The 22,293-nt window shown below is 43.4% G+C and overlaps 1 protein-coding gene across 8 annotated transcripts in view; it reads right to left on the bottom strand.

The window, feature by feature from the left end:
* The window catches only part of cacna2d2a (calcium channel, voltage-dependent, alpha 2/delta subunit 2a), a 904,752-nt gene that overhangs the window by 153,619 nt on the left and 728,840 nt on the right, over positions 1 to 22,293 (bottom strand). For all 8 annotated transcript variants that reach the window (XM_073072600.1, XM_073072591.1, XM_073072592.1 and 5 more), the window contains 3 exons: positions 7,886 to 7,935; positions 6,077 to 6,166; positions 2,228 to 2,293 (listed from right to left, as the gene is read on the bottom strand). In XM_073072600.1, the coding sequence (XP_072928701.1) occupies positions 2,228 to 2,293; positions 6,077 to 6,166; positions 7,886 to 7,935 (206 nt within the window). The remainder of the gene's footprint in view (positions 1 to 2,227; positions 2,294 to 6,076; positions 6,167 to 7,885; positions 7,936 to 22,293) is intronic.

The raw sequence follows: 22,293 nt of genomic DNA, 5'->3' as shown, positions 1-22,293 counted from the left end.
TTGGGACTTCTACGTACTGATGAAGGAAACTTTCCTGAACATATTTGACAAACTCCATCCCATCTAGTCCTTTTACAGTATGGGAGTCCCAGTCAATATGTGGAAAGTTAAAATCATCTATTATAACAACCTTATGTTTCTTGCAGCAGTCTGTGATCCCTTTACAAATTTGTTCCTTTAAATCCCTAGGACTGTTGGGGACATGTTCACACCTTTCATATTTCCCAGTTCCACCCATAATGTCTCAGTAGTAGAGTTCTCCAGTTTGTCCTGATGGAGCATTGCTATGATAGTTTCCCTGACTAGTAACGCCACCCTCCTCCTTTAATTCCTCCCACTCTGTCACATCTAAAACAACAAAACTCTAGAATATTGAGCTGCCAGTCCTGCCCTTCCTGCTACCAAGTCTCACTAATGGCTACAATGTCATAACTCCATGATCCATGCCCTGAGCTCATCTGCTTTTCCTGTGATCCGTCTTACATTGAAATATACACAGCTCAGGAGACCACTTGCACCATGTCCAATCTTTTGATTCCTGACTTAGTCTGAGGTCTTACCAACATCTGTCTCCACAACATCTGTCTCTCTACTAACTTGTCTGGCACTCTGGTTCCCATCCGACTGCAACTCTAGTTTAAACCCCAGCATGCAGCATTAACAAACATTCTTGCTAGGATATTAGAAGGAGGGGTCCAATTCAGGTTCAAACTAGCCCTTCTGTACAGGTCCCACCTTCCCTGGAAGAGAGCCCAATGATCCAAAAATTTTATGCCCTCCATCCTACACCAATCCCTTAGCTACTTATTAAACTGTATAATCTTCCTAGTTCTGGCCTCACTAGCATGTGGCATGAGTAGCAATTCTGAGATCAGAACCCTGGAGGTCTTGACTTTTAACTTAGCACCTAACTCCCTGAACTCCCTCTGCAGTATTCCAAAGACGTCATTGGTACACACATGGATCACAATCTTTGACTCTTTACCCATACACTTAACAATGCTGAGGACTTGATCTGAGATGTCTCAGACCGCAGCACCCAGGAGGCAACATACCAACCAGGAATCTTGCTAATCAATCCCAAATGTGTTCAGAGCTCAATTACTCTACTGCAATGCGCTGCTGCTTTTTTCTATTCAGGCAGTGGAGCTGAGTGAAATCCCCTCCTACCAAACTTCTGATGTCTGGACTGGTCACTGATCAAAGCTCAGTTACACTGCCGCTACCTGCTGCTGCTTTTTTCAACTTGGGCAGTGGACCTGAGTGAATTCCTCTCTTATCAATCTTCTGATGTCTGGATTGGTTGCTGATCAAAGCTCAACTTCATTCTATAAATCGATTAAAGTGCCATTGCCTTGGCTTCTTGCCCTCATCATACTCACCTCCTGGGACCCAACTAAACAAGTGGCATAAACAAAGATAACCCAGCCAGCAGTGATAGTGTGGTAAAAAAACATATTTAGTATTGATCTTCATTAGTCAGGAGGTTGAGTTTAAGAGCCAAGATACAAATCCCTGGTTACACCACACTTCGAACATTGTGTTTTGTTCTTGGTGCTTCATTAAAGGAAGGATGTAGAAGCTTTAGGAAGGGTGCAGAAGAGATTTACCAGAATTCTGCATGGATTTAAGAGGATTTCATATGAGAATAGTTGAGTGAGCAAGGGCTTTTCTCTTTGGAGAAAGGAGGGTGGAGGTGAATTGATAGAGGTGTACAAGGTGATAAGAGCCATGGATAGAGTGGACAGCCAGAGACTTTTTTCCAGGGTGGAAGTGGCAAATACCAGGAGGGGCATAATTCTAAGGTGACTGGAAGAAAGTATGGGGAGTGGGGGAATGTCAGAGGTAAGTTCTTTAATCAGAGAGTGGTGGGAGTGCAGAATGTGCTGACATGGGTAGTGATACAGACAGATACATTAGGAACATTTAAGAAACTCTTAGATAGGCACATGGTCAATAGAAAAATGGAGGACTTTGTAGGAGGGAAGGGTTAGATTGATCTCAGAGTAGGTTAAAATGTTGGCACAAAGTCATTGGCTGATAGGCTTCTACTGTGCTGTAATGTTCTATGTTTTAATGACTGGAGAAACTTACAAATTGGCACTGAAAATGCTAAGAGTAAAATGTTCTAGGGTGCAAAGGAAATTGTCAGGAAGTGCTGCCCCTTTGCTACATATGTGATTCTTTAAACCTGGTTTAACCAGGCACACACATCCTGAGCACGTACCTGTTGGCCATTGTCCATTGTGATGTTGAAAACTGGCATTGTCCCTGTGATCACCAATTCAAGGCTCTAGGAACAGAAATCAAACAGTTGTGTTACATTTTGTGGTATGTGGTATAGACATTACTCACTGTCCTAGCCTCGCTGACTGGCTGCTTAAGAATTACTACACCATAAGCGCTAAGAATTAGATAGTGCTGAGCTTCTCTCTTCATTCCTCACAGAATCTGCCACAGACATTTTGTTGCATAGGGCTCTTCCTCCTGCCCTGTTAGCCTCTGCAGAGGCCTGTGTGGGATGTCAGGTGCTCTGGAACTAAGGTGCAGCAAGAGACGACAGTGAACTGGAGGAAACGTGTTACCAAGCCATTAATCTTTAAGAACTTAGAATTACTGAAGCACTGAAGCACGTAGGGATTTGTTCAATGTCCAAAACTCTGCTGTTCAGCAGGAATTGCAACAGGGCGATATCCTTGCTCAGCTCATTGGAGAACCTTGCTTGGATCCGTTGACTCAGCACAAACCAGGCTGAAGTGAAGATTTCTTGAAGTACCTGGATGAGCTTCACAGAAAGCAAAGACGACTGGAGTGTAAAGCGCCTTTTTGTTTCACCTGGTATCATGAGCTTGATTTGCTCAAAGTACAGAATACCTCCAATCCCAAACACCAGCAAAATACACATATATATTTAATAGTTTTGCAAACAAAAGCATTATAAAATCCATTCTATTCAGAGAAATTGTTTGACATTTAATGTAGGCAAATCATCCTTCCAAACCATTATCAGATCGATTGCAAGAATGTGGTAAGTGCACAAGCTACTGATTGACCACACAGTGAATTGACTGGGCCCTCTACACATAGCAAGCCCCTCTCTTCTTTCACGTGCTCCCGAATGTACATGTCTTTTGTCTTGGCAGGCCTGGTTTGTTGCTGAGTGCACTGGGAGTTGTTCAGTGTGTACTGTTACTTGCAGAAAACTTAGTAAAACGTTTAATCCTACCACTCCGTAGTTGTTCTTGCTCCACACATACTTCATTCTAAAAGTTAAACATTTTTTAGACAGTTTAAGCAACAAAATACATTAAACTCCAGCTCTTTAGCCCTCACGTCATCAAAATTCAGAATGCAATTAGCCCCGTGTGATTGACGAGTTTTGTTGTTGCCATACAGTCATAAGTCCAAGTTTAATTGTCATTTAACCATACACACATAAACAGCGTTTCTCTGGGCCAAGCTGCAAAACACTGTACCAATAGGCACACAGCACATCGAGTATGATAGCAGTAAAACAGAAAAAAGACAGCCCAGGCCCTGACTGGCATGGCCTGAAGGGTGATGCTGCCTGGGATCTTGTCCAGGAGCTATGTTTCTGCAAAGCGAGCAATACCTCAGCAGGCGCCAGTGCAGCTGCAGATGGACACAATGCAGCATGGTTATAGGCCTTCCACCCCAGAAAGTCCACACAAACCATGGTCTTCAGTTAAACCACATCATCCACTGGACTAGTCCCAATTTCCTCTGGTCTGCCAATTTTCCTTTAGGCCACTCACTCCATATATCTGTCCACATGCTTCATGAATAATACTGTTGTACCTGCCTCAACCATTTCCTCAGCAGCTCACTCCATACACTCACCACCCTCTGCCCTTAAGTCCCCTCTCATCCTAAATCTATCCCCCTAGCTTTGGACTCCCTTCCCCTACAAACACAAGAGATTCTACAATCACAAATCTGCAAAAACAAATTACAAGGACATTGCCAGGGCTAAGTTATAAGGAGAGGTTGGCCAGACTATTGTTTATTCCTAGGAACACTGAAGAATGAGAGGCGACCTAATAGAAATGTTTAAAATAATAACAGACATAGATAAGGTGGAACATTACTCTCTAATGAAGGGTCTCAGTGTGAAATGTCAACTGTTCATTCTCTTCCATTGACGTTGCCTGACTTGCTGAGTTCTTCCAGCATTTTGGGTGTGTTGCTTCTTGCACACCACGGTTACAATTAGTGGTTATGTGAGTTACTGTCAGCTCGAACCAGTCTGGCCATTCTCTGTCACTAACAAGGCATTTTCACCCACAGAACTGCCTCTCACTGCATGTATTTTCTGCTTTTTGCACCATTCTCTGTAAACTCTAGAGACTGCTGTGCATGAAAATGCCAGGGGATCAGCAGTTTCTGAGATACACAAACCACTCCATTTGTCTTTCAATGGTCAACTCCTTCAAAACTGGCCCCACCCCAGCTTAGTACCCAAACATGTGGATCTACCTATTCCTTTGCATCACTATCTTAAAACCTATAGAATTATGATCACTAGAGTCAAAATGTTCCTTGACTGCCACTTCAGTTACCTGCTCTGCCTAATTCCCCAGAGAAAGTCCAGTATTGCACCCTCTCCAGTGGGCTACTCTGTTTTTTGACTGTCCTAGACACATTTCACAAATTCAACCCTGTCCAAACCCGTAGCACTGTGTCTATCATGTTTGATCCTATGCTTGTCCTCTGCTCCGTTACACATGGGGCCAATGCAAACAATGGATTATACTGTATTTCGCAGAGTAATCCCATCAGACCTTTTTCTTTGTAGGTCTGCAACTTACTCCCTTGTAGGTCCAATTTCTCCCCCTTGATATTTTTTGCCACTTTCCCATGGAAGGGTAATTTACAGCAGATTCTACCTCTCCCTGACACACTGGAGGCAACTTTCAGTGACCAATTAACTTGCTGACCTGCACATGAAACCTGAGCAGCCGCTTGGTGAAGGCATCAACACCTCCCAGATGACAGAGTAAACCCACGTGGTGAAGGCATCAACACTGCCCAGATGACAGACGTGGTGAAGGCATCAACACCACCCAGATGACAGAGTAAACCCACGTGGTGAAGGCATCAACACCGCCCAGATGACAGAGTAAACCCACGTGGTGAAGGCATCAACACCACCCAGATGACAGATGTGGTGAAGGCATCAACACCTCCCAGATGACAGAGTAAACCCACGTGGTGAAGGCATCAACACCACCCAGATGACAGATGTGGTGAAGGCATCAACACCACCCAGATGACAGAGTAAACCCACATGGTGAAGGCATCAACACCTCCCAGATGACAGAGTAAACCCACGTGGTGAAGGCATCAACACCTCCCAGATGACAGAGTAAACCCACGTGGTGAAGGCATCAACACCGCCCAGATGACAGAGTAAACCCACGTGGTGAAGGCATCAACACCACCCAGATGACAGACGTGGTGAAGGCATCAACACCGCCCAGATGACAGAGTAAACCCACGTGGTGAAGGCATCAACACCACCCAGATGACAGAGTAAACCCACGTGGTGAAGGCATCAACACCGCCCAGATGACAGAGTAAACCCACGTGGTGAAGGCATCAACACCTCCCAGATGACAGACGTGGTGAAGGCATCAACACCGCCCAGATGACAGAGTAAACCCACGTGGTGAAGGCATCAACACCTCCCAGATGACAGACGTGGTGAAGGCATCAACACCGCCCAGATGACAGAGTAAACCCACGTGGTGAAGGCATCAACACCACCCAGATGACAGACGTGGTGAAGGCATCAACACCGCCCAGATGACAGAGTAAACCTATGTGGTGAAGGCATCAACACCACCCAGATGACAGCTGACATCCAGTTTCAATGCTGATTACTCTGCAGTGACTCTACCAATTTTGTCACACTAGAGCTGCCTGGTAGTCCACTCTCACCCATTTTACATGCTGCTTAACAATGATTTCTTTCCTGTGTATCAGACAGAGTATGAGAATGAAGGATCTGCTTGCGTAGACACTTGGATGTCCGTCTGCTGCTAAATAAACTCACCAAGGCATCCTGATAGACATTGGTCCACTGAACCTTCTTGGCTTTCTTTCCTGCCATCACCATGGGACGGCCCAGAACATCCAAATACTCCTATAACATCGAAAAAATAAAAACAAACACATTCACCTGATAATTTTACCTGTCAGACAGCAAATTATTTTAAATCTTTTTGAGGTAGACCCCTCCAGGTAAGAATGAATCTTTCAAGCCTGAAGAAAAGAGAAGCAGTCTGCTGGAGGAACTCAGTGGGTCAGTTCATCAGGACTGAACATTAAATTCTCCAAATTCAGGTATACAGCTCCCTCTGTCCTTTATCGGTCTCCTCCTGATCTCCACCGTCCCTCTTACACCAATGCCAGCCTTCATCACCCTCCTCCACCCAGTTCACCTGCCCATCCCCACACACACCTCCCTATCTCCACCACCTCGTCACTTAATTGATTTCATACTCCACCTTCCTCTCACCAGATTCTGTCATCTGCAGCCTTCTGTCACCCCTCAGCCTCTTTTCACTGCTCCATCCTCCATCTGCCTATAACCCACCTCCCGTCCCCCCACCTGGATCCACCATTCGCTTGACAGCGCCTGCTCCATCTCCATCTCTTCCCCTCACACCTTATACTGTCAATCTCCCTTCTGTATTTCCGTCCAGATGAAGGGACACAACATGAAACATCAACTGTCTGTATTTCCTTCAGACACCACCTGATCTGCTGGGAATCCACACAGGTTGATTTGGGCTCTTCTCACATCCCAGAGATGTGCTGGATGTAGATGTAGATTGATTGGCCACTGTAAATGGCCCCCCGAGTAGATGGGGGATTGGTGGGGATTCACTGGGCAAAATGCCATATATTGATGTCTCGAAACATAAGAAATATAGGAGAAAAGCCAGCATTAATGGAGACAGAGGCGGAGTTAAGATGGCACTAAACTGCAACTCCTTTGCTTGCATCTCACCGACTTCTGTTCTTTGTGGCAATGGGACTTGTTCTCGGGGTTTCAGAACCAGCAGTTATTTGGCATGCCAAGGGTTCGGCCTGAGAGTCTCGCTTGTATTTGGAAGCCTAGGATCTTGGGGCATTGGAGATGGGCGGATCAGGGCTTGGTGTCATGGCAGGAGACCTGTGTGTTGTCGGGAAGGCCAGAAAATCTTTCACTGTAGGCCCGAAGACCCGAGATCTTTGTGATCTTCAGGCACAGAGCTCGAAAAAAGTGACGATATGGACTTTTTAACATCGTAAACCAGCAGGTTGTTATTATGCCTCCCGTTCACTGTGAAAATGGGGGACACCTCCCTCTCCTTTATCAGGGAGAGAGAGAACCTGTGGGTTGCCGAATGCCAGATGATTTGCGATAGTCTTTGGGGTAACTGCAAGGTCAGTGTCTTTGCTATCGCTTAGCTCACGCTTGTGCTCGGTAGCAGGTGCGCTTTTTGCTTTGTCGGTGGGGGGACGGGAGGATTGTTGCTTGCCGCTGCTCATGTGCTGGGGGGGGGGCGGTGGACTTTGGGGTTTTAACATTTAACTGTCGTTCATTTCTTGGGACACTTCTCTGTTTTTGTGGATGTTTTGCGAAGAAAAAGTATTTCAGGATGTATATTGTAGACATTTCTCTGACATTAAGTTGAACCTTTGAACTCATTGTGATTGCAGTGCAGAATGCATAAAGGACAGTGACTAGCAAGATTCACGAAAGGATAGGAAGTGATTAGTTTTGGCCGAAGGAACATACTCAGCTACGTTTATTCTTTATTTTGTCCCACACAGTCCACCTCGTATCCATACTACAGAAAAATATGTCACATACCTGAGTGTTGATCCGAATTGCACCAATGGAAGGGATTTCAAAGTAATACCCTGCAAAGATAGAGACACAGCTGTGACTGAAACAGTGAAAGGAAGATCAAAGGAGTCTTAGGTCCCACAGCATGAACTATTACCTGATAGTAATCAGGCTCCTGAACCAGTGTGGATAACTTCACTCACCACAACTTTGAACTGATTCCACACACTGCAGACTCATTTTTAAAGACTCTACAAATCATGTTCTCAGTATTATTTATTTACATATTTTTATTTACACAATCTGTCTTCTTTTGCACAAGGGTTCAAAGGAAGTGACGAATCAGCATATAGGAGGGGCTTGGAAATCTAGCTGAGTCGTGCCTCAACAATAACATCTCACTCAATGTCAGCAAGACCAAAGAACTGATTATGGACAACAGGAGGAGGAAATTCGGGGTCCATGAGCCACTCTTCATCATGAGATCAGACATGGAGAGGTTCAGCAAATTACAATTCCTCTGCATTATCATTTCAGAAGATTTGACCTGGTCCCAGCATGTGCCATTACAAAGAAAGCATGGCAGCACCTCAAGTTTCTTAGAAGTTTGCAAAGGTTCAGCATGTCATCTAAAATTTTGTTGAACTACTCTAGATGCACAGTGCCTGGTTGTATCCCAGGCTGGTATGGAAAAGTCTACACAAAGTAGTGGATACAGCCCAGTTCATCATGGGTAAAGCCTCCCCACATCTGTATGGAGCACTGTTGCAGGAAAGCAGCATCCATCATCCAGGCCATGCTCTCTTCTCGCTGCTGCCATCAGAAGGTACAGGAGCCTGAGGTCCCACACCACCAGGTTCAGGAAAAGTTATTACCTCTCAACCATCAGGCTCTTGAACCAGAGGGGATAACTTCACTGAATTGTGCCCACATCTATGAACTCACTTTGGCACTGCAGAGAGAGGTACAGACAGCCCAGCACATCTGTGGATGTGAACTTCCCTCCACTGAGGACATTTACAGCAGCAGGTGCAGAAAGGAGGCCTGGAAGATCTTTGGGGACACCGGTCACCCCAACCATAAACTGCTTCAGCTGCTTTCATCTGGCAAACATTACTGCAGCATTAAAGCCAGGACCAGCAGGTTTTGGGACAGCATCTTTCTACAAGCTATCAGATTTATAAATTCACATGTCTGTACACTGTGACAAAGTCTTAAGGCAAATATTTATACTCCCTCAAACAGAAAGTTTGAAGTTAATAACTCATCAGGGGTGATTGATAAGTTTGTGGCCTAAGGTAGAAGGAGATGTTATTAACTTCAATCTTTCTACATAATCACTCAAAGAGCATGTGCATGTAATGAGACAGTAAGGAAGGGCAGGCAGGTGATAGGACAAAATTACAGTCAGCAGAGTGAGTATCAGTGCATTAGGGATACAAAATCTACAAGGGTAGCAAATACAGTACTCAGAATTTATATCTCAATGCATGGAGCATAAGAAATAAAGTGAATAATCTTGATGCACAATTACAGATAGTCAAATATAATGTTGTGGCCATCACTGAACCATGGCTGAAGGATGGTTGTAGTTGGGAGCTGAATGTCCATGGTTACTTGCTGTATCAAAGGGATAGGAAAGTAGGAAGTGGGATGGCATGGCTCTGCTGGTAAAGAATGGCATCAAATCAGTAGAAACATATGACATAGGATCGGAAGATGTTAAATTCTTGTTGGTTGAGTTAAGAAACTGCAAAAGTAAAAGGACCCTGATGGCAGTTATATACAGGCCTCTCAACAGTGGCTGGGATGTGGACACAGATTACAATGGGAAATAGAAAAGGTGTGTCACAGGGACAATGTTATGATAGTCATGGGAGATTTCAACATGCAGGTCGATTGGGAAAATTAGGTTGGAGATGGATCTCAAGACTGAGTTTGACTGACTACCAGGGAATCAGCTATACTGAATTGGGTGCTATGTAATGAACCAGAGGCGATTAGGGAGCTTAAGGTAAAAGAACCCTTAGGAACCAGTGATCACAGTATGATTGAGTTGAACTTGAAATTTGATAGGGAGAAAGTAAGGTCTGATGTAGCAGCATTTCAGTGGAGTAAAGGAAATTACAGTGGTATGAGAGAGGAGTTGGCCTAAGTAATGTGGAAGGAGATACTGGCAGGAATGACAGCTGAGTAACAATAGGACCATAAGACATAGCAGTAGTATTAGGCCATTCAGCCTATTGAGTCTGCTCTGCCATTTCATCAAGGCTGATCCTGGATCCCATTCAACCCCATACACCAGTCCTATCACCATATCATCTGATGCCCTGACTACAGGAATCTATCAACTTCCACTTTAAGTATACCCCATGGACTTGGCCTCAACCACAGTCTGTTGCAGAGCATCCCAAAAAGCCATCAGTTCCATTATCTAAATCATTGACAAACAATGTGAAATGTAGCAGTCCCAATACTGACCCCTGAGGAATACCACTAATCATTGGCAGCCAACCAGAAAAATCCCTCTTTATTCCCACTCACTGCCTCCTGCCTGTCAGCCATTCCTCTATCCATGCCAGTATATTTTTTGTATCACCATAGAATTTTATCTTGTTAAGCAGCCTCATGTGAGGCACCTTATCAAATGCCTTCTGAAAATCTAAGTAAATGACATCCACTGCCTCTCCTTTGTCCACCCTGTGTGTTACTTCTTCAAGGAATTCAAACAGATTTGTCGGGTAAGATTTCCCTTGACAGAAACCATGCTGACTTTGACTTATTTTATCATTAGTCTTCAAGTACCCTGAAACCTCATCCTTAATAATAGACTAACACTTTCCCAACCACTGAGGTTAGGCTAATTGGCCTATAATGTCCTCTCTTTTGTCTTCCTCCCTTCTTAAAGAGTGGAATAACATTTGCAATGGCATGGGTTTCTGGGAAAAATGAGGAAGGTGCAGGATAGATGTATTTCAAAAACAAAGAAATACGCAAATGGCAAAATAGTACAACAATGGCTGATAAGGGAAGTCAAAGCTAATGTAAAAGCACAAGAGAGGCATACGAAGCAAAAAATAACAGGAAGACAGGATTGGGAAGCCTTTAAAACCCCACAAAGAACAACTAAAAGAATCATTAGGAGGCAAAAGATGAAATATGAAGCAAGCTAGCAAACAATATCAAAGTGGATAGTAAAAGCTTTTTCAAGTATGTACAAAATAAAAGAGAGAAGAGACTGGATATAGGATTGCTAGAAAGTGAGGCCAGAGAAATAATAATGGGTGACAAGGAGATGGCAGATTAACTAACTGAGTATTCAGCATCAGTCTTCACTGAGGAAGACATTAGCAGTATGCCAGATGTTGAAGGGTGTGAGGGAAGAGAAGTGAGTGCAGTTTCTATTACAAAGAAGAAGGTGCTCAAAAAGCTGGAAGACGTAAAGGTACATAAGTCACCCGGACCAGATGAACTTCACCCTAGGGTTCTGAAAAGAGGTAGTGGTAGAGATTGTGGAGGCATTAGAAATGATCTTTCATGAATCATTGGACTCTGACATGATGCCAGAGGACTGGAAAATTGCAAATGTCACTCCACTCTTTAAGAATGGAGGAAGGCAGCAGAAAGGAAATTATAGTCCAGTTATCCTGACCTCAGTGGTTGGGAAGATGTGAAGCCAATTGTTAAGGATGAAAATCTTGCCTGATGGACCTGTTGGAATTATTTGAGCAGATTACAAGTAGGATAGATAAAGGGAATGAAGTGGATGTTGTATATTTGGACTTTCAGAGGATGAAGGCCAAACTAAGAGTGGTCCAAGGTCCTCCTGTTTTGGGGTTCAGCTCAGGGCTAACAATCCTGACTGGTAAAATTACAGTCAGCAAGACTGTATTACAGTTATTACAGAAGCAGCAAGAAGAATCCTTCTACATCTGAGTGCGACATTATTCCTGAGTCTCCACCCGGGACTTGCATGACTGACAGTAGTAAAAACCGAGAGGAAGCTACTGACATGATGAAGAAAATGCTGAACACCCCAGAGATGGAGGACCTTAATTGCTGCCGTAAATTCTAGCAGCGTAATGGGTAATAAGTAAATAATTAAGTTATAGGAAATAGGTGATTAAACAGGAAAAGAATTGCAAGAATGTTGGTAGGACAAGATAACCCAATTCATAAAGAGAGCTTGGCTAGCCTAATTCCTTATTGCTTGGAATGACGAAGACTAAAGGATGATCTTTTTGAGATGGAAAAACACATGGATGGTTACAGATGAGAAAACTGATGGATGACCTTAGAGGTTTATAAAATCATGAGTGTCAAAGATCAAGTGGATAGTAGCGGTCTTTTCCCCAGTGTAGGGGTGTCCAGAACTATGGGGCATAAATTTAGGGTTAGTGGGGAAAGATTTAAAAGGGACTAGGAGCAATTTTTCATGCAGAGGATGATGAGTGTATAGTGTCAGAGGAAGAGGTTGAGACTGGTACAATAGTATCATTGAAGAACTGATTGGAGAGATACATGTAGGAGTTTGACTTCAAGGGGTCCAGAGTGAACGCAAGAAGTAAGGACTAGATAGGTGGGTCACACTATGCTTCTTCCCTTATGTAACACTTAATAAAATGATCATAAACTACAAGCTTTATGTCTCATCTTTGACTTCTAAACAACCTTTAGATTGTGAAAACACGAGGTTACATCTTGGGTGAAAGTAGTAGCAGCAGGGACCTTGACCTTTGGATGTTACCGCATGGTTACCATACAGGAAGTGGCCACTCCCTTTCAATGAACCCCTGCTGCCTTTTGCAAGAACAGTGCAGTGCAGTTGTCCCAATCACAGCTCTAGTCTGTTGTCTATATTTTTCTTTGAATACTTGTCCAGTTCCTTTCCCTAGATGGATCTGCATGCTTTGAACCAGACAGGAGCATCACCTCCATGTGGAAAGTATGGCCTCTGATGTCCTGATGGGCTTAGAGCCGGGATCATCAGGCAGCAAGTCCGTGAGTGCCCAGGGCATCTTGCTGTGTTTATCTGGGCCTGGTGGGCTGCCAATTCCTGATACAGAGCTTAGTCCAAGCAGATTGTTGGTTGTCCTACCACATGCCTGCTCTATGCTCAGCATGTCACCAAGTGTGGTTCCACCCTCAAACAATGTGTGGAGTCCCAGTGTTGGAGCAGGCACAGGAGAGAATTCTTCCTCAGGATCACCACACTTAATAGCTTCAGGCCCTATGGTTGATAATAGTCAGCATGCAGTGAGTGGAGAGGATGAGAAACATCTTCAGCTTCTTGGTAGGTCAAATATGATGGCAGAATGTAGTATTAATGGTAAGACTCTTGGCAGTGCAGAGGACCAGAGGGATCTTGGGGTCCAAGTCCACAGGACACACAAAGCTGCTGCACAGGTTGACTCTGTAGTTAAGAAGGCATATGGTTTATTGGCCTTCATCAATCATGGAATTGAATTTAGGAGCCGAGAGGTAATGTTGCAGCTATATAGGACCCTGGTCAGACCCCACTTGGAGTACTGTGCTCAGTTCTGGTCGCCACATTACAGGAAGAATGTGGAAACCATAGAAAGGGTGCCGAGGATGTTGTCTGGATTGGGGAGCATGCCTTATGAAAATAGGTTGAATGAACTCAGCCTTTTCTCCTTGGAGCGACGGAGGATGAGAGGTGACCTGATAGAGGTGTATAAGATGTTAAGAAGCATTGATCATGTGGATAGTCAGAGGCTTTTTCCCAGGGCTGAAATGGTTGCCACAAGTTTAAGGTGCTGGGGATTAGGTACAGAGGAGATGTCAGGGTTAAGTTTTTTTTACTCAGAGAGTAGTGAGTTAGTGGAATGGGCTGCCGGCAATGGTGATGGAGGCAGATAGGATAGGGTCTTTTAAGAGACTTTTGGATAGGTACATGGAGCTTAGAAAAATAGATTTGGTTTCCAAGACACAATTAGCTGGAACCATTAGCTCAATACATCAGACAAAATGAAGATATCAGGGAAATTACTATTAAAGGGACAGAGCATAAATTGGCTTGTTATGCGGATGACATTTTGATCTATCTAGGGCAACCAACATACTCTTTACCTAAATTGATGCAATCCTTTGAACAATATGGCCAATTATCAGGATACAAGATCAACATAGATAAAACCCAATTACTTTCATATTACTATAGCCCACCAAGAGAAATTGAAAGTAGATACCCCTGGGCATGGCACACAGAGTCTTTCAAATATTTGGGCATCATTATGCCAAAAGATTTGGCAAAATTATCAGAATGTAATTATCAGCCTTTATATAAAAAATTAAGGAAGATGTGGCAAGATGGAACCTGATTCCTTTTTTCAGTCTCAGTTCAAGGATTGAGTCTATTAAAATGAATATACTGCCCAGACTGTTATATCTCTTTCAGACCCTACCAATAGAGATTAATCAAAATCAATTCAATGAATGGAACAAGATGTTATCAAGGTATACTTAGCAGGGTAAAAGGCCTAGAGTTCGTCTCAAAACTTTGCAATTAGCAAAGGAAAAGGGGGGATGGGGCCTACCTTCTCTTAGAGATTATTATTTTGCAGCACAGTTGAGAGCTGTGATATGTTGGTGCAACCCATCATATGATGCTCAATGGAAAAACATTGAGGAGCGGGTACTTCCCATCCCATACAAGCAATTTTGGCTGATAACAACCTGCAAAGGTACATAAATACTATTGATAACCCATGGGTGAAATTGACTCTTAAAATATGGAAAACTACTATAAAAGAATATAATCTAGAGGGAGATATTGCAACTCTTAAATGGTGTGCATATGACTCGGATTTTACACCAAATAAGTTGGATGTTAGATTTAAGGACTGGACAGCTAAAGGAATAACAGTTCTTTGCAACATAATGAGAGGAGCACTGTTCAGTTTTGAAATGCTTAAAGAGAAACACTTATTAGAAAAACAAGATTTTTATCAATATTTACAGATGCAACAATATGTTAATAAGATGCTTAAAAATGTAACCAAGGCAAGTACATGCTTGATAGAGCTATTTAGAAAAGCATATAATTCAGATAATGGTAGTAGAATCATTTCAAGCATGTATAAGGGGTTGTCAAATCTTAAAACACATTCGACCATACATTAGAACAAAATGGGAGAAGGAAGGAGGGATAATTATATCTGAGGAAGAATGGACAACAATATGGAGGTATCAATGGAAGCGTACCAGTTCACAGAAATGGAGGGAGTTTGGATGGAAAAAAACTTGATAAGATATTTTACTACACCTTCTCAGAAATCCCATTATGATAGTAACCTCCCTGTTTGCTGGAGAAATTGTGGAAATCAAAATGCAAATCATTATCATATTTTTTGGGACTGCCCTGTTATCAAAAACTATTGGAGGGGGATACACAATGCCCTATAAGACATCTTTAAATGTGAAATACCCTTAGAGAGTAAGACCATATATTTTGGATATATACCTTAAGAATGGTTGTAAAGAGATAAATATTTAATGAATTTACTGTTGGTGGCTGGTAAAAAGACTCTTACTAGGAAATGGTTATCAAAGGAGACCCCAACTTTAAATACATGGATGGAAATTACAATGGACATTTACAAAATGGAGAAGATAACAGCATCTGTTAATCACAAACTGGAACAATTTGATTCATACTGGGAAAAAATGGTTTAATAATGCCTCATAGGCCTGATTTTATTCTCACAAATCAATGAATCTGGTGTAAAAAAAGATCACTCCCTACTTGTACATAGTTCTTTCCTTTTGCTTGTTTTTTCTTACCACTGTTTTCTATAAGTGTATACCTCAGATAAATACTTTGTGGAGATTTGTGATATATATGATTATATGATATATATGTACAATGTCTGAAATACATCTTATGGAAATGTTTGTTTGATGATGAACTTCAATAAAAAAAATTAAAAAAAAGAAAAGAAAAATAGAGGGCTATAGGTAAGCCTAGTAATTTCTAAGGTAGGGACAGGTTTGGCACAACTTTGTGGGCTGAAGGGCTGTATTGTGCTGTAGGTTTTCTATGTTTCCACAGCTGTGCCTGGATCTCAGTGGTAAAGACTTAAAATGATTTGCTTTATTTATCATATGTACATTGAAATATACAGTGAAATATGTCATTTGCATCAAGTGAGGATCGTGCTGGGCACAGATCGCAAGGTTGCCAGCACCAACATAGCACCGTGTAGCAGAGCTGTTAACACAATGCAATTATAGCTCAGGCCACTGGAGTTCAGGGTTCAATTCCTAAGTACGGTATTTGTACGTTTTTGTTACCGGGTTCGGTTATGGCCCAAGTGCGGAGTGAGACACACTGAAGCAGGTCGATAGTTCACAGACTTTAATATGAAAAGTGTTAAAGGGAAAATAAAACAATAAACACTAGGCCAAACAGGGCCGTTAATTAAAACTCTCAAAAGGAAAACGAAGACTACAGGGCGACTGAAAAGAACATCTTAACATTAAATGAATACCGCTAGTCTTCAGAGTCAGTTGACTTGAAAGCCCAATATCTCAGGGAAGGCTGAATGCGAAACAGCAGCAAAGCATTGCTGTGCTCTGTCCAAGTCTCGACAAGCACTACGACGACAAGTATGGAGTTAAATACTATCACCATTAAATAATAATTAGCTGACATGTGCAAATTCACAAGCTCAATTGCCGTATCTACTGCGCTGCTGAATCTGTGGTTGTGACAGGGCCTCCCTCTCCAGGCGCCACAGACCTGTGTCTGCTGGAAGTCCCGGATCAGCAACTTGTCCAAGATGTCCTTCGCCAGGATCCAAGTACATTCTTCTGGGCCGTACCCTTCCCAGTCCACAAGGTACTGGATCTTACCACGTACCCGGTGAGATGCCAGGAGGCGCCGCACCGACAAAGGAACCATCTACCTAGTGGAAGGAGGAGGAGATGGGGTGACTGGGGCCAGGGGAGAGGTAGTAACTGGCTTGAGCTGGGAAACATGGAATACTGGGTGGATCTTCAGTGATGTTGGTAGACACAATCTATAGGACACCTTGTTGACAGCCTTTTCCACTACAAATGATACCACATAGGGCGGTGCCAACTTCCGGTTCTCGACTTTCAGGGGAAGATCCCTTGATGCCAACCTCTCCTGGCTTGAATGGCCTCACCTGTCGATGGAGCCGATCAGCCGGGAACGCTGTTTCTGGGCACGCAGCAGAGAAGCCCTGGCTCATCTCCAAGTGCGCTTGTAACGCTGGATCAGCTGTTCAGCAGCAGGAATCCTTCATCAATCTCCTGATCAGGGAAGAGCAGGGGCTGGAATCCCTTCTGGCATTCAAAGGGAGAACATACCAGTGGAGGACGGCTGGAGGTTATTGTGGGTGATCTCTGCCCAAACTAATTGGGAGCTCCAGGACATCAGGTTGGAAGAGGCAAGACAGCACAGGGTTGTCTCCAACTCCTGGTTCACTCTCTCAGTCTGGCCATTGGATTGGGGGTGGAAGCCAGACGAGAGTCTGGCCGTGGCTCCTACAGGAGAGCAGGAAGCTTCCGAAAGCAGGAGGTGAACTGTGGCCCATGATCAGACACTATGTCTTGAGGAAAGCTATGGAGCCTGAACACATGTTGAACCATGATTGTGGCAATTGTGGCAGTCTCATGAGCCGATGGGAGCTTGGGGAGGGCAATGAAGTGGGCAGCCTTGGAAAATCAATCCACAACGACCAAAATGGTGGTGTTTCCATTAGACAGGGGCAGACCAGTGATGAAATCTACCCAGAGGTGGGACCAGGGGCGACGGGGCACAGGCAGTGGACATAACAGACCCGTAGGTTGTTGGCACGATGTCTTGTTCGCAGATCTTGTTCGCAGGGTCATGAGCGCAGGTGGGACAGGCAGATACAAAGTCGTGGACATCCTGGGACATAGATGGCCACCAAAATTGTCTCTTTATAAACTCCTGAGTCCGTTGAATTCCCGGATGTCCAGCCAGACGGGAGGTGTGATCCTATTCCAACATTTTGGAATGCACCACAGCAGGGCCAAACAGCCCTTTGGGAGGATCTGACTGTTGGGCAGCCCTCACCTCTGCCCCTTTTCCCCAGATCACCGGAGCAGCAATACACGAGTGAGGAAGAATGGGCTCTGGATCTGCATTGTCTTCAGATCCATCGAACTGTCGGGAGAGAGTGTCAGCCTTTGTATTCATGCTGTCAGGACGATAAGTGAGGATGAAATTGAAGAAGAGAGCCCATCAGGCTTGACGAGAATTGAGTCTCTTCGCATCCTGAATATAGGAGAAGTTCCTGTGATCTGTCTAGACCAAGAACGGATGCTCTGCCCCCTCCAGCCAGTGTTGCCATTCCTGCAGGGCCTCCTTGACAGCCTGAAGCTCCCGGTTCCCAACATCGTAATTCCTCTCCGCCAGAATCAAGTGACGGGAAAGAATGGCACAGGGGTGCAGCCGGCTATCCGCTGAGAGAGGACAGCTCCAGTACCGACATCGGATGCATCCACCTCGACGATGAACGGCTGAGACGGGTCTGGGTGTGGCAGCAGCGGGGCAGTGGTGAAACGTTGCTTTAGCTCAGAAAATACTTGGTCGGCATCGTCGGTTCAATGGAATCCTGCCATGGTCTTCCTGGTGAGTGCATTAATTGGAGCCACAATAGAGCCAAAATTCCGGATGAAGCGGCGACAAAAGTTCGCAAACCCCAAGAAGCCCCGTAGCTGTTTGACTGTAGGGTGGTTTGGGCCACTTTGCAACTGCTTGAACTTTACTAGGGTCCATTTCAACACTGGATGGGGTGAGTATATAGCCCAACAACGACTCCTGGTCTTTATGGAATTCACATTTTTCAGGCTTAGCACAGGTTATTTTCAAGAAGGTGTCTGAGTACTTGCTGGACGTGCTCCTGATGAGAGTGGGAATAGATAAGGATGTCATCTAAATACACAAACTGGATCAACATGTCCCTGAGCATATCATTAACCAAGGGCTGGAATATAGTGGGGTCATTGGCCAGACCAAAAGGCATCATTATGTATTCATCATCGCCATTCGAGGTGCTGAAAGTTTTTTTCCACTCATCCCTTTCTCTTGCGCGAATCAGATTGTAAGCATTGCACAGATCAATTTTGGGATCTCCCTGGAGATGTTCAAATGCAGACGCCAGCAAGGGAGGAGGGTAGTGGTTCTTCACGGTGATGTTGTCCAGGGGCCGATAATCGATGCAGAGACTGAGCTTGCCATCTTTCTTGCTCACCAAAAAAGAAGCCTGCTCCTGACAGCGAGGTTTACGGACAGATAAACCCCATGCTCAATGGCTCCTTATCTTCACTCAGAGCAGATTCCATTGCCAGTAGCTTGTCTCCTACCTGACCAATGAATCTCAAGGCCAGGGTCAGCTGCTCGCTCTCTCTCTCTCTCTCTCTCTCTCTCTCTCTCTCTTTCTCTGTTGGGTCCATCTTTGTTGGTCGAGACTTGCTGTTACCGGGTTCGGATATGGCCCAAGTGCAGAGTGAGAGACACTGAAGCAGGTCGATAGTTCAGACTTTAATATGAACAGTGTTAAAGGGAAAATAAAACAATAAACACTAGGCCAAACAAGGCCGTTAACTAAAACTCTCAAAAGGAAAACAAAGCCTACACTGCAGCTGAAAATAACATCTAAACATTAAACGAATGCCGTTAGTCTTCAGAGTCAGTTGACTTGTAAGTCCAATATCTCAGGCAAGGCCGAATGCAAAACAACAGCAAATCATTGCTATGCTCTGTCCAAGACTCGACAAGCACCACAATGACAAATATGGAGTTAAATACTATCACGATGAAATAATAATTAACTGACATGTGCAAATTCATAAGCGCAATTGCCGTATCTACTGCGCTGCTGAATCCGTGGTTGTGACAGTTTTCCCTGTAGTTAGTAGGGTAATTGGTCACTGTAAATTGTCCCATGATTAGGCTAGTGTTAAATAGGTGGGTTGCTGGGCAGCATGATGGAATGTGGGAGGGAACTGGAATACCTGGAGGAATCTCCAGAGAACATACAAACTCCTTACAGACAGAAGCAGGAATTGATCCCTGATCAGTGATTGCCATTAAGCACTGATTCCCAACAGGGGTGCTTATGTGTCCTAAGGGGGTGGTAGCAAAATAGAAGTCGGAGGGAGTTCAAGATTCTTGGGGGGCAGGGAGGGCATTAAGTGGCACCTTGACTTGAGGCATGAGACCTGGCCAACTGTGTCAACTCGCTGTGTCAACATCCGATAGGCATTCCTAGTTGTGTTAATGTTTTTATTTTAATTTAGCCCCATTAATGATGAATAAATACATACGACACAATCTCTGAGTCTGAAGGTGGTGAATCCTTGAATTCTAATCCTGCTAAGAAACAGTAACTACAGAAAGTGCATCAATACAATGTTACATACCTGGAGTCTGGTTTTATTCCATTCCCATCAGATCAGCGACGCCCCAAGTTTCTTATTTCTAATACTGTACTGTTTAATGAAGACATGAAACTATCAAGAATGGAGGAACACTTCCATAAAAGACACCCTGAAAAGGTTACTTATGGTATTACTCAGTTCCAGAAGATGAAAGAAGTATTTGAAAAGTATTGCACACTTGAGTCATTTGCCAAGAAAGCTAAATATGACCTTGATAGTTGTCTCATTGCTTCTTATAACATTTCCTAAATGACAACAAAGTGTGGAAAATCTCATACAACTGGCAAAAGATTAATAAATGCCTGCTGTATCAGAAGTGCTCACCACAGTTCTCAAAATGTATAGCTGTATTTTAAAATCAATTCCTCTCAGTAATAAAACTGCAGCTCGTATTGACGAAATGAGTGAAGATATTGAATATCAATGATGCACAGAGCTACAAAAAGCAGAATTTGGGATACAACTGGATGAGTCAACTGTGTGAGACAATAAGGCATTGCTAATGGTGTGTGTTCAGTTTATCAAAAATGGAAAATTTTATGGAGAATCAACCTACGACAAATTCAAAATGTACATTGAGAATAAAAGTATTCTGAATAAGAACATGATTTCTTGTGTAACAGATGGAAAACCGTATATGACACTTTGCCATGTTGGCTTAGTGGCATTTATGAAAAAAGAAATTCCAAGTCTGTTGTAATCTATTGTGTAATTCATTGTCAACATTTTGCAGCCAAAAACCTCAGCTAGTAACTTTTTTCAAGCATGACTCCTATAATATCTTCTATCAACAAAATTAAAGCTCATCCATTAAATAGCAGAATATTTTGCAGGTTATGCCAAGATTATGATAAGAGTTTGAATGCTTGCTTCTTTACACTGAAGTGCGTTGGCTGTCAAAAAGGCTGCTGCTTAAAATGTTTCTTTAATCTTTTTGACACAGTGATTGAATTTTTGCTCAAAGTCGACAAAAGCTTGGGAAACAAGATTGAACTTCTACGTGGAGATGTGGCATACTTAGCTGATCTGTATGACAAAATTAACATTCTAAATATGAAACTACAGGGTGAGAATTTCAATTTGATCCAGGCAAAAAATGCAGTGTCCACTTTCCTCAGAAAACTGGAAATATATAAGCAAAACATTGGGAGAAGAATGTTCTCACAGTTACCCTGCATGGAAAGTATGGCATTCTCTTTCACAGACAATGATTTGCACGAGTACTGCTTACACCTGCAGTCACTGAAGAAGGATTTTCAGAATTGATTCAAGGATCTGAATGATCTGGAAATTCTGGACTGGGTAATTAACCCATTTCTTTGCAAGATGGAAAAAGCAGGAAGAGAGCTTGGAAGAAGAGATTGAAATTCAGAATGATGAAGAAGCAAAAATGCTTTTCAAAACCATTGGCTTTTGTGGTATGCGGCTACTTTGTCATACAAGGTTTCCTGGTCTTTGGAGAAGAGCTAAACTGCTCTTCATTGCATTTCCATTCTCCTATCTTGTTGAAAGAGGCTTCAGTGCAGTGAACCACACACACAAAAAACAGACACCATTTGGACATTGTTATGCATGAGGACTTGAGGCTTTTGCTGTCACAACTTGAACCAGATATTTTAACTCTTGCAAAAAAAATCATCAAGCTCAAGGATCACATTGACATCGAAGCTGCTGTACAGTGCACAGGTACTGTGTAAGTAGGTTTAAACCAAAATCACTTTTCTCATGTTAGCATATGGTAGACATGTTTTTACACTATGAGGGTGCTGGAAAGTATATTGTGCCTAAGAGGGGTATTGGCAATTACGAAGGCGCTTTGGGGCGGGTGTTGGTAATTATGAAGTTGCGCTAGGGGGGTGTTGGACTAATAAAGGTTGGTAAACATTGATGTAGAGCAATTGCACTAACTGCTGCAGTAATTGTCCATATTTCTAGTCAAAACCTTGAAATGTCAGCACTGTCTTTCTCCCTATAAA

Source organism: Hemitrygon akajei, chromosome 19, assembly GCF_048418815.1.
Source record: "Hemitrygon akajei chromosome 19, sHemAka1.3, whole genome shotgun sequence".
NCBI lineage: Eukaryota > Metazoa > Chordata > Chondrichthyes > Myliobatiformes > Dasyatidae > Hemitrygon > Hemitrygon akajei.
This window is presented reverse-complemented; position numbering and strand designations above follow the sequence as displayed.